Here is a 13,386-nt window from a genome sequence, read left to right as displayed (position 1 = left end):
CTTGGGCAGCACAAGAGCCCAGCCAGGGCTGCACCCAAGATGAACCAAAATGGTCACAAAATGGATAACTGGTCATGGGGTCTCTCACTTTTATAAGTTCTGCCCCATTTGCATATTGGAGTTAATTGTCCAGTTCCAGCTTTAGCCCATGCAGTCTCATCCTGCTTGTTTTTCTCTCTCCAGCCCACGGTGTTTGTGCTCTTGGGGCTGAGATTTGGATCATTTGTCCTTGTTCCCCAGCTGGAGCAGGAATTGTTTTGTCTCCCTGCTCTGAAGAGAGCTCACCATCCCCTCATATGAAACCCAGGCCCACACACTAAAGCAGCACAGAATCTGAAAAATAGAAAAGCCAAAACCTGAGGCATCAAGCTCATCAATTACCCTGTTTTGAAAAGAAAGGTTTGCTGGGCATTTTGGACATCCTTTCTATCCCAGCCATGGCCAGCAGCAGCAGGTATCAGCACCTGTGGCTCACAGAGTTGTACCAACACTTCTCATTCACCTTTCCTTCCAACCATGTGCACCAGTCAGGACCTGACCAAACAAGAAACCACTCAAGTACAAAGCAATCTGGAAAAGCCTATTATAAAGCGCAATAACAAAGCAAGCCACAAGTTCTGGAGTTTTCTTTCTCCCTGGAGTGACAGGGTTATGTTTCAGCTCCATGAACTGTGTCCAGAGCTGTGTTTTCCAGAGACAAGAGTCCTGCCAGCAGTGCCAAATCCCACTTCAGCTCAAGAGCTTCTTGGGTAGGTACAGAGGGAAAACTGGACTGCAAAAAAAACTGAGCTTTGCTATTGGGTCTCTCTCACATATAAGTTCATTTCCATGGCAGCCACCAAAAATTTGCGTTTCCCTAAGTCAGGAGTTCACTGTTTTCTTAAGCTGAGGAAAGAGGATCCCACAGTATTGAAATATTTCACACAGTGGAATTGACATTGACAAGACACCAAGAAATTAATTGTCATTATCAACACTTTTCATCTCAAATAGTTTTATTCAGAGTGCTGGAGTTTGAGGTTTCTCACACTTCTGAGAGTCTCCTCCAGCTCCTCTGTAAAGAACTCTATGGACACTGACACAGGGATCTAAATATCACACCAGCAAAATTGAGAATTTCTAACACTTAGGTCAATGTACAAATAATTTAGATCAATAACACCTTTACAAATCAGGCTGGAGTTGATTTAGTGAGGAAAAACCTGATTAAAACCAGATTTAAGCAGGTGCCACAGAGAAGATGGGATGTACCTGAGCCTGGCTGCATGGACAGGAGGAACAGTGCAGAATGCAGCCTCATCTCAGTCTGCTCTCCCTCTGTTACATCCATTAATTTGGGGAAAAAAATGATGTTTCAATACTTCCAGTGCAAGGCCAAGTCACTCCTGCCCATGCATCATTCAGCAGCTCAAGCTTTTCTTCAAATTTAAGCCATTATTTAGCTGACTCAGATCCTATTCCCTGGTGTAGCACTTACAGCTCCCACTTTTGTTTTAATTCCAGAACCCAGATACAAATACAATACAAACCAAAACTGCAGTCCCAACTAGAATTGTGCAAATATTTGTAAAAGACACACAAAAAAATAAAGTTCTCTGGTTTACATGGAGAAATCCCAAGCCAAGCAAGACTGCAGGTAAAAGTCAGCACAACTCCGGCCAAGAAGAAAGTCACTTTCAAAATGAAACAAGTTTTTTTAAAAGTAGAACCTAAACTCCCACTAAAAAAAAAAAAATAAGCTGGAGGGTAAATAGCCCCAAAAAACTGAGAACTAGCAAGACATTTTCAGCTGACTCTAAATTAAGTCTGGTTTGGTCAAAGCCTCCAAGTTCCTTTTCGGTTTGACTTGAGCTACATTTGATTCTCCCTTGGTTTGGCCAGAAAGCTGAAAAAATCTATTTTCACCCAGTATTAGTCAGCCCAGGAAATGCTGGACTATGATTTAATGAGATGCCAAGTTGTGTTCTCAGCAGTTTTATCTTGATCCCCCAATAATTGAGCTTGTAAAAAGGGCATTTAAATGATAGCACAAATTCTGCTTCCCTGTGCTCCTCTCTGCCTCTGGTGGTGCTGAGGGTGGCACTGGGATGGTGAGAACTGGCAGAGCTCCACCAAAATCCCAGATCCACCGAGTCCCACGTGCCCCAGGTCTGCCCCACACCCAAGATGTTATCAGAGTAATAACACATTGCTCAAGCAAATCATAAAAAGGGTCAAATTATGGAGACCTAAGAGAAACAGAAACCCTCTTTTAAAAGGGCAAGAAAGGAAGTTAATTCAGAAACAAATTATCCCTTGCAGTATGAAAAAGTGCCCAGCAGAGGTAATCAGCCAGCCAGCCTTTTCCTGTCCCCACACAGAACAACAATGACACTTCTTGTTCTCAACCACTGCCAATAAATCTTCCTTTGCTGAGCAGCTCCAGGCACCAGCGTGGAGAAAGCAGGATCTGCAAGTGAGGAATGAAGCTGTGGCCAGGCCAGGCAGCTCACCCAGAGCTTGGCACAGGCTGGTCTCAGCCACAACACCCCCCACTCCAGGCTGGGAGTCCTTCTGGCCTGGGAAATGCACCTTGCTGGGCTCCAGGAGACTCATCCTCTCCAGGGGGAAGGATCTCCTCCAGCTCAGTGAGTATTGAGAATTCTGCTCCATCACACAGCACCTGCAGGAGCTCTCCAGCACCACCTGGGACGGCCCAGTATGGAGGGAGAGGCCCTTAAAAGAAAATTAATTGGTTCTCTGAATTCAAAGAACCCTTGCCAGATGTTGGCTGTGGCACTGGGGCTGTCACTGTGATATTTCCTGAAAAATCCCTTCGCCAGCATTTCTTCTCCTGGGAAGATGAGAATACTCAGAAAAAAAAAAAAAGAATATTATCTCATTTGCTTCTCCCTGTTTTGCTGCTTTGGAATGTGGCTGGAGATTGTTTACCAACAGGTGCATGTTTGATTGTTTTCATGTGATTTGCTTTTAATTAATGACCAATCACCATCAGCTCTGTCAGACTCTGAGGAGTCAGTCATGAGTTTTTCATTATCATTCTTGCTAAGACTTCTGTCTGTATCCTTTCTCTTTCTTTAGTATAGCTTTAGAATATAATATAATATAATATAATATAATATAATATAATATAATATAATATAATATAATATAATATAATATAATATAATATAATATAATATAATATAATATAATATAATATAATATAATATAATATAATATAATATAATATAATATAATATAAATGTAGCCTTCTAAGAACATGGAGTCAGATTCTCAATTCCTCCTTTGTCCTGGGGACCTCACAAACTCAGCACTGGGGCCATGGTTTGGAGGTGAACACGGTGGTGCTGCATTAAGGGTTGAACTTTTCCAACCTTCCTGATTCTATAAGGAGACTTCTCACCCCTGTTCAGACCCTGCAGGAATCAAAACAAGCCATCTTTCTTCTTCAGGGCCCAAATTCCTAATGCAGAGGTTGAATTTGAGGTTTTCTTGACATAAAACAGCACCTGCAAAAGCTTCAGCTCTCCAGCATAATCCGGGAAAAACCAAAAAGGGTGGAGAGGCCCTTAAAAAGATTATATGGTTCTCTGAGCCCAAAGAACACTTGAGAGATGATGGTTGTAAATTCTGGAGAAGAGGCTCTTGCTTTCAAGGCTCCAAATCTTGTAATCATCCCTCTAAATGAAAATATTTGTTTTAAGCAGTCCAACTGTTTTAGTTTCCCTTTTTGCCCTTTAAAAGAACAATCTGAGGAAGAGACAGCAAGTGAAGCATCTCTATTTGCAATCTACTCAACAGCTAAATCAGAGACAGTGTGACTCTACTAGAAACCCACAGACCTCTGGGTCTGGAAAAATCCTTAAACACATGAAATGGACTGGCATTAGTTCTGTTGAGAGTCACATCTTTCACAGTAATAGATTAAATTTGGGATCTAACTCCTCAAATTCTGATTATCTCAACAGCAGCCTTGCTGGTTATCCAATATCATCTCACAATACCTATTTTTGAGAGGCTACCTGGGTTTTTCTGTGTTAAACTCCTCCACAGGAGTCACTGCCATGACAGGCTGCATCAAAGGCAGAAATTCTATAGCAACACAGAGCACACAAATCACTGAACCACTCTTTGCTTGCTGAGAGGTTTTTTTCCCCTCTGCTCTGCCTGTTAAAAGAGCTTTAGGAAATCACTTTAATGCCCAGTCCATGTGCTTTAGCAATCCAGCCACAAATGGCTCTACAACTACTCCATCCTGACCATGGAGCAGCTTGATTTCACATTCTTCTAAGGATTCAGCTCTGGAAATCAGCAGTTATATCAATCTGCTGGCAGGGAGAACACAGCCTGGAAGCTGGGATGCCTGGGGAGTTCCATCAGCTCAGGGATATTTATTCCGTAACCCACTGAGCTGATGCTTTTCCTAGCAGGACATGAGGGAGAAAAATCCACCAGCACCCAGTTAAGCCATTTTAAAATAATCTATCCTTCACTCCAAGAGGAAAAAATTAAAAATCAGGCATTTTCATCTTCATTTGTCAGGCAGTTAAAGAAGGAGTGGGGTGTGACAGGACTTGTGTTGTGATAGAGTCACGTCTTCATGGGATAAGGAGGAGTTTCTTGGCCTTTTTGAGGTATAAAACTGCAACACCAAAACCAGCAGCTCCATCTAGAGCTTCTTTCCCATTTATCCCATGGAAAACATCCAGTTTACCCCTCTGTGCTGGGATCATGGCAGGTCTGGGTGCTTCAGGGGAGCTTTAATCATTCCATGCTGCAGGTCCTGCCAGAAGCTGAGCTTCCTCACTTAAATAACTGAGGTAAACACTCCCCAGTCTGGGACAGAAATCCCTCATCCCAGGTTCTCCAAGGAAACAACAAGCAGCAGCTTCCCAGGGAAGCAGAGGAGATCTCTGGGCCAGTTTGGGTCTTCCTGTTCTGGCAAATGCTGGAATAGGAGTAAAAAAGAGTTGTGTCCATGGTTTCAAAGGTGAGAGACCTTGTCCTGGGCTGATGGAACTCATCTATAACAAGGTTTGCTTTCTAGTCAGGAAATGACCATGTACACAAATAGAAAACTTCATTCTTCCAGAGCTGGACCCTGGTGGCCACTGGGGCATGAAAGGCTTTGATACTCATTTTAACAGAAGAATCCCAAGTTTTCCATAAGCTGATGCAGCCTGGTCAGCCTCCTCCCCTTCCCTCCTCAGCAAAATCGGGTTCTGGTCATTCCTGACAAAACCACCCCTAAAGCCTGCAGTGAATCAAAATTCAGTTGTTTTTCTGGACTTCACAGTAACATTGAAACCTTGAGATCTTCAGTTCCTCAAGGGTTTGTTCTGCCCTGTGGCTGAAGCCCAGCTCCCTGTGGAATGTCTGACCTTGCTGGAGCTTCCCTAGACCTGAAACCATCAGGAAAGCACCAAATGCAACAGAAGCAGAACAATTATCTCAACCCCAGGTTTTCCCCACTGCTCTTTTCACAGAGGATAAATCAGATAAGAAATAAGAGCCTTCTTTCCAGCACAAAGGAGAGGGAAACACATTTTTGTCTTCATTAGGAATGTTCTTCTGCAGGCAGGCTCTGCACAACTCGGTGAATATCCTACACAATTCCTTCCTTTCTCACCCTTAACTAATTTCAGCTGTTAATATTTCCCCTCATCATCTATGCAGAAGCAACACCACCAAAACCTTATCTCTGAGCTGTTCCTCCTCATTAATATAATCTTATTATATCAATTTTATCTCATCCACCAGGAATTAAAAGTTGGTTAAGGTACACCAGCCCAGCAGTGCTAATTTAAAATTTAGCAAAGGGTATAGACCAAATGCAAGGATGAAGAATAGCAGATATCTTAAAGGTTCTTCCCACTCATATGGAAAATTTTTTCATCAACAAATTCCTTTTACTTCAGAGGTTTGGAAGCTGTTTTGCAATCTGACTTCAAGAAAAATGTAAGATCTAAAAATATGGTTCACAATCTGTTGCACAATAACTCCAGCAGAAATACAGTGCAATAATTAGATAATTATGGTTAATAACTCATCATTGCTTTCCCACCACTTTCTTCTCCCTCTTCAGAGCAACAAAAGGAAGAAACAAGGAAAGTTTTGCACAAGACACCTTCAGGCTGTGAGCTTATTTTTTAAATCATCTCTTGTCATGGAAGCCAGGATTACTCACATGGATGCATTTAAAGCTCTGGCTCACTTTCCTAACAGGCTGAACCCACCCTTTTCAGTCTCATGTATGTAATCACAGCATTTGTATCCTGACCTTTAAAATGCTTTGGTGTTAAGGCAACACTCCCCAAAACCCTCCTCACCCCACAGGAGCAACTTCCATCCCCTGCATCAGCAGCACCTTATCCTTACTGCTGTTACCCTTCCTATGGCGTCCAAAGAGGAGAAAACTGCCCAAAAGTCCTCTTGGCTGACACTATTTTACTTTATAGATTAGTTTTGTTCATTGTGGTCCTGCTCTGTAAGTGCCAGGTGTAAAAAAAGTTGCACAAAAAGCACAAAATATCATCCAGCTCTCTGATGCCCTGATATGCCATCACTTCTTTTTCACATGGAGATCACATCCTTCTCTTTCATAAGAGATTCAAAACAAGGGGAAGATTTCTCCTTGTTTGTTGATTGTGTCGTCTACTTTTTGATTTTTTTTTAATCCTCTATTTCTCTCCATTTTCCCCAGCCATAAGCAGAGGGCAGGAGAAGAAGAGCAAGCAGAAGGAAAACTATTGTGACAGTTGTCCCAGCAAACTGGCTGGGAAGGCTAAAATATGTGCATGCCTTTAGGCACCTATCCCACATATCCCAGCCATTTCTCTGGGAATTAACATATTTCTTGACAACTCTGACTTTAAGAATGCACAGGAATAAAGCAAGAGTCAAAAAGGCACAGCTTTGGCTGGCTGAGGGACTCAGGTTCTGGCTTTTCCCCTGTGAAGGGACAGCCTGGCTCACCCCACAGGCCTGACTTGGAGACAATAACTTCAAACCCCAGTTCTGGTCAAGTGCAAGCTGGGGTGAAGCCACCACATCTCATAAATCCCAGGTGACAGAGTTCTTAAGGGCCTGCTCCTCCAATGTTTAACAGTGTTGACAATTAATCAGCGTCCAAATTAATTGTCAGACAAAGTAATCAGTGTCTAAATAGTGTGGAATGTCTGACTTCAATTTTCAGCTACAAAGTTTGGATGGTTCCATCAAAGGACCTAAGAAATCTTTTGGTCCAGTCTCCCAGACTTTGGCAGGCAAAGCAGTCCATGAACCAGTTTGCTTGTCCCCTTATTAGCATTTCTCAGTAATTAGCATTTTCTGGCTCATTTTTTCAGCATTCTTAGCTTGTTAACAGCAGATTTCTATAACATCCAAGAGCTGAATGCCCTGCAGGGGCTGTGGTCACCTACTGCATGTGTTTGCCAAGAGAAGCAGCCCAGAGAGAGACAGATCCCACAGGATGGATGGAACAAGCACCACCATCTTAACCCAAAAGGGCACATTCTGAACCTCTGCTCCTCCCAGCAGCAGGAAAAGGTTTGGATGTCAGTGATTTTGCTCATCTAAGCCAGGTACTTACATGATACAGAGCCAGGACTGCTGATACTGCACCCCAGTGACTGTGGCTGTGACCCCTTGAATTGTGTCTGATAAGAGGTGAACTGGGAAGAGAAGAGAGGGAAACATCACAGGCTGTCCTCATTTATTCTGCAGCTGTAAATAACATTTCTGTCTAAATGGAAGCTGACTACTAATCCCAAGCATTCCTATCTGCCCAGTGGACTAATGCAGGGGTGGGGGCTGACAGAGAGAGATGGAAACATTTGCCCTGCTGCTTTTGAACTGTGTCCTTAAACTATTCACAGCTTAGAAAAGCAGCTGCTTTCTCCTCCCAACATCATCCTCCTGCAGTACTGGGTTATTAGATTAGCATTATCCACCACACACACACAGACAGGACTGGGAGGGATGTCACCTTCCCAATCCCCTGCCCTCTCTCCCCCTCTTCCCAGCTACTGCTCTCACACTATTTTACAGCACTACTTACTTTTTGTTCTTTATTGGCAGAAAGCCTAAATTAAAAGGATTACAAATGCGAAGCTCTAAAGACAGGTAGCAAGAAGTAACCAAAGCATGAACATGCTTACTACATGCTCAGGACTTGACATATCTGTTAAACAAATTCACTCAGGCTGTGACAGTTACATTTGAGGTGCGCTGGATATGATAGTGCAATCGTTCCTGGTAGCTCTGAACCATCAAGGATGCCTACAGAGAAACAATGCTCAGTTAAGCTTCTTCACATCTTGGGCTACAAGGCAGTATTTTTTTAGACTACACTACAACATTTTTTGATAGCTTAAGGTGATACCAGTTGTTGACAGCTTAAGGTGATACCAAGCCAACAACCTTGGCTAGGGCTGCCCCAGTTGAGCTTCTGGAGGAAAATCAAGTGTCTCCAATTTCCTCCAATGGGCTGGGAGTGACACAAAGGATCAACCCTCCCCAGTTACTCATCCAAAGCAGGCAAAATTCCTCAGCCTGTGTGAATTCAGGTGGAGAATCACAAGGCAAAGGAGCCATTGCTGATGACGACAAGCAAACCAAAAGGGTCCACACAGACAAGACACCCCAGAGAGCACCACAATGGATGATCTTAATGAAACAGGGAGCAAGACTCCACCAAACCACAAAAACCCAGGAGAAATGAGGCCCTTCAGTCTAAATGACATGGAAAAAAAAAAAATCAGCCCATGGGATCACATGCAACATGCAAGCCTGGGGACCACACAGTGATTGTCCAGCACACCCCACCATGGCAAGGATGGCAAATGAAGAGCAGCCCAGCAGGCAAAGCAAAGAGCTGATTACCGTTCCCTTCCCGTGGGGTCCCTGAATCTGTGAATAAAGTGTTCATGATTTTTTCGAAGTTGCAGCTGGGCTCCATGTTCTCAGGATCCTCGGCGAAATGTCTCAGCATCTCCCGGAGAACATCGTCCAAGGACGTGGCTGTTTCATCCAGGATGATGCTGGCTCTGGCCAAGAAACCATCCAGGTCTCTCTGGGCTCTCACCTCCTCCTCAAAATTCTTTAATTTCAGGTACTGTGTGGAGAAAAGAGCATGAGACAGCTGTACACAAAACCAGCAAAGCAGAATTTGGGTCCTTCACAAGCAGTTTTGCTGAGGTTAGCACCCAACCAAAGATTCTATTGCCCATGGAGATCACAGGAGAAAAAGCATTTTATGCATTAATGCATGGAAGGTTTGCATTTTCAAGGCTTATCCTAACACTGTGCCCACAGGTGAATGCCCAGGTACCATTTATACCCATATATATACTGACACAGAAAGCAGAATTTTTTTAAAAAAAGCTTTTTTGTGGTTGGTTGTTTTTTAAGCCTAGAATAAGTTGGTCTAAAAGTCAAAATATTTAACTTGCATTTTAAATCTTTTTTAGATTCAAGTAATTCAGGAAGTTTGAAAAAAACAAGGGAAAGTTATTTGGGAGAAATGGACACTGAGCTCAGCAGCATGAAAAATCACCAGTATGAATCTCAGTGCTACGTCAACCCAGTTGTCCTCAAACTGGGAACCATCTGTCCCCAGTCCTCCCAGTTAGGGAGTCTGAAGTGGCAGGCGGGGAATCTCATCCAGCCCATCAACTTTTCTGACATTTGCTAAATTTCTGTTCTTTCCACTTCCATGGAAGTTTTCTTCCTTTGTAGATTTATCTTTAAAGCAATAATGAATAAAAGACAGCAGAGGCTGAAACTATCCCAGCTCTCTGCTGGTTCCTTCTGCTGTCCCAGACTCACTGGCTTTGAGATGGAAGAGACAGTCCCAGTATGTCAGAACTCAGTCTCTTCATGCAGGAAAAGTTAATTCTTTATTCACACAACTCGTTTAATACAGTTTTTACAGCCCTCCTGGGCAACTTTAACTGGTTAATAGCTTTCTTGCTAATTACTCCATTGGTTAGTAAAAGGTATTTTACTTGTCTATCAAATCTCTCTATTCTTGAATTGTTTACATATTACCTTCACTGATGGGACTGAGCTTGTTGTTTATCTATCTTCTTATGGGACTGAGCTTATTGTTTATATAGGTGCACTTGTTTTCTACCCTAGAAATAGACTGTTGTGTTAACAAACTCTCATTTTCAAGATGTTTTTGCATGAGAACTTGCAAAGTACTTAGCTGCACTTAGAAGTGACAGGCCAGCTATTAATTTAGCAAAGCAGGCCTGATTTTATGAGGCTTTTCCTTTATAATTTTTCTACCTGTCTGAGATATGTAGACCTCACCTCTTTTCTGTACCTGTCAGTGGGAAGGTGATTAATTGAGTGATCAAACTACAAATTCCCATTGCAGAGTCCTCGGAAATCCACACACAAGCATTGGACAAGGAGGGCTGGCAGTGCTGGCCCTCTCCTTCAACAGCCTGAGTGAGGAAATGGGAACTGAGCTGTTCTATGGATCTTCCTTCCCATGGGAAAGCTGCCAAGCTCAATTCGTGATGCTGAGAACCAGATTGTCAAGAGACATTGAAACCCTCAGTTCCCCTCAAGCTCAGGAAGAACCAAGCTCTGAATTGCTTTTACAAATCTGATCCCCAGCTGCCTCCACAGCCAGGACCATGCCAGATTTCCCCCAGGGTGCAGGGCCATCCCTCATGGGTCCTCTCCTTCCATGCACACTCTCTCTTACCTTTTCCATTTATAGACACAGGCAAAAAAATGCTAACATCTCCCTAATTACTGTAATTATCACAGCAACTATCAAGTTGTCAGTACACATCCATTGCAATTAGCACTGTTTTACTTTGCATCAATCACTCTTTCCACAGCATCCTTGAGAGGGAGGATTCTCTGAAGCGTTGCAGCTCCCACCCCCAAGGCTTTGGAGCCATCTGCTCGTAGGAGAGGAGAGGAGACAGTGACACAGCTACAACTCCACCTCAGAAGTGCAAGCACTGAGTCTGTCTCAAAAGTGAGAGCAGATTAACATACACCTGTAATAATGAGTTTTCAAAATAGCAAAGGTGGCTTTGTGTCACCAGCTTCTGCAGAGAAGCAGCCAGAAGGAGAATAGCAGAAGGAGAAATGTGAGGCACAGCAAAAAAATAAAGAAAGGCCTTCATGTGGGTTATCTGCCCAGATCACAGAATCACAGAATGGTTTGGGTTGAAGGGACCTTAAAGATGATCCAGCTCCATCCCCTGCCATGGGCAGGGACACCTTCCACTAGCCAAGGTTGCTCAGAGCACTATCCAACCTGGCCTTGGACACTTCCAGGGTGGGGCAGACACAGCTTCTCTGGGCACCCTGTGCCAGGGCCTTACCATCTTCATGATAAAGAATTTTTTCCTAATATCCAGTCTAAACCTACTCTCTTTCAGTCTGAAGGCATGTCCCCTTGTCCTGTCACTCCAGACTACTTTAAATGATCTCTTCCCTGTCTTTCTTGTAGCTCCCTTCAGGCACTGGAAGGCCCCAGCTCATCTCAATCGACCCCGATCCTGCACTGAGCTGTGCCTGACAGCACCAGCAGCAGCTCATTGCAAATCAGGATTCAGCTCCAGCTGAGCCACAGGCTTCAAGCAATGTCTTGGAAAAATAACCTTCCATGCCCCAGAGCTGTTTCATTTCCCTGCTGTTGGTCCTTTATAGGAAATAGGGGGAAGACTCATATTTATCATGCATTTAGCATTATTATCACTCCCTGAGATTAGGGAAGGCATTGTAGAGTCATGGAATGGTTTGGGCTGGAAGGGAACTCTAAACTCATCCAGTTCCAAGCCCTGCCATGGGCAGGGACACCTTCACTAGCCCAGGGTGCTCCAAAGCCCGGTCCAACCTGGTCTTGGGCACTGCCAGGGATCCAGGGGCAGCCAAAGCTTCTCTGGGCACCCTGTGCCAGGGCTCACCACCTTCAAAAGGGAGCATCTCTAACACCCAATCTAAATCTACTCTCTGAGCTTAAAGAGGCTTTATGCACATTAAACATCACAAGGCAAGCAGCCACCATGAAAGGAGAGAAATCCATCACTCCCTGAGACACACCAAAATCAAATTACTGGAAGCACTGGCACAGCAAAGCCTCAGAGACAGCTCAGGCACAACTGTTCCAGCCAGGACCCCCACTGGGTTCAGGGCAGATTAATGAAGGCTCCCTCTCTAATATTTTTAGCTGGATAGTCAAGTCACACCAGGAAACTTGATGCTGGAAATTCGATGCTGGAATCTGCTTAGGAAGAAACCCAAGTCAGCTACCCAAGAGCCATTTGAACAGCTCTGGGCATCCTTGATTGCAAAGCTCCACTTGCACCGTGACAGAACAGAGGCTGTTGTGCCAAAAAAGGGGGAAAACACTGAAAAAGCCTGCCCTGACTTCAGGCAGGCCAAAATCACACATTCTAACTTATCAACAAGGCTCAAAATGCAAGCTCTCTCTTGGCTGGCTGCTCAGGAGGGAGACACCTTCACTTAGAGCCACCAGCACACTTTTTCTGGTGTCCAAAAAATCCCATTCTGCTGAGCAGAGCTCTGCCTGGGCTGCTGCCATGGTGCTTTGGGCCAATTCCCTCAGAACCACTCTGTGATGGTGATTAAATAGCTCAATCTGTGTGAAGAGCCTTTATTCCTGCCCACCAAATGCTAGATAGCAAATTGCCTGAGACACAAACTGCCCTTCCAGAACCACAGGCTTCCACCAGAGACAGGGACAACCTGCAGGGAAACTTCTCCAAACAAAGCTTCTCACTTCTCTGCTGGTGATTCCCCCTTCCCAGACACTTGGAGCCATCTCCTCCATGAGTCAGGTCTCAATTTCCTTTGCATTTGAAGCACAAAATTTCCACTCATCCTCCCTGGAGGGAAAAACTGGCAAAAGTGTCTTTTTCTCAAGCCCTGCTAAAGCTCTCTGGTATTTGTGGCTCCACAGCACACTAAAATGCTCAAGCATGAACTACAGGCCAGAAAAAGCAAGAATCCTACAGCTCTGAAAAGGAAAAACAAAATAGAAGAGACACTTATGAGTTAGCAGTTTCCAACTATTTCTTATCAGAGGCAGATCCTGAGTTTGGGCTTAGAATTTGCACTTTTAAGTGATTAAGTTCTCAGGTTACTTTCAGTCAAGTGTGTATGACTGAGAACCTTGGCACTGGGATTAGACAAGACAAATTAGGGATAAAGACATTTTCATTCCTGAGCATAGAATTGCTTATTTTAACTTTCCATGATTCTATACCAAACAATGCTTAATTTTTTTTGGTGGTGGCTTTGTTGGGGTGGTGTTTTCTTTGGTATTGATTTGCTTTGGGGTTTTTTGTTAACTTGGGGAAAAGGTTTCTAAAGCTATCACACATTTCC

At 43.8% G+C, this 13,386-nt stretch overlaps 1 protein-coding gene across 1 annotated transcript in view; it reads right to left on the bottom strand.

Annotated features, from left to right (window-relative positions):
* SLC4A11 (solute carrier family 4 member 11) overlaps nucleotides 1-13,386 on the bottom strand; it is a 92,373-nt gene that overhangs the window by 43,904 nt on the left and 35,083 nt on the right. The window contains exons 5-6 of the mRNA XM_058024903.1: nucleotides 8,887-9,118; nucleotides 7,595-7,676 (exon numbers count right to left, since the gene is read on the bottom strand). Coding sequence (XP_057880886.1) covers nucleotides 7,595-7,676; nucleotides 8,887-9,118 — 314 coding nt within the window. The remainder of the gene's footprint in view (nucleotides 1-7,594; nucleotides 7,677-8,886; nucleotides 9,119-13,386) is intronic.

Source organism: Melospiza georgiana, chromosome 5, assembly GCF_028018845.1.
Source record: "Melospiza georgiana isolate bMelGeo1 chromosome 5, bMelGeo1.pri, whole genome shotgun sequence".
In the NCBI taxonomy this organism is placed as follows: domain Eukaryota; kingdom Metazoa; phylum Chordata; class Aves; order Passeriformes; family Passerellidae; genus Melospiza; species Melospiza georgiana.
The sequence above is the reverse complement of the archived record's forward strand: the minus strand, read 5'-3'. Positions and strand labels throughout refer to the sequence as shown.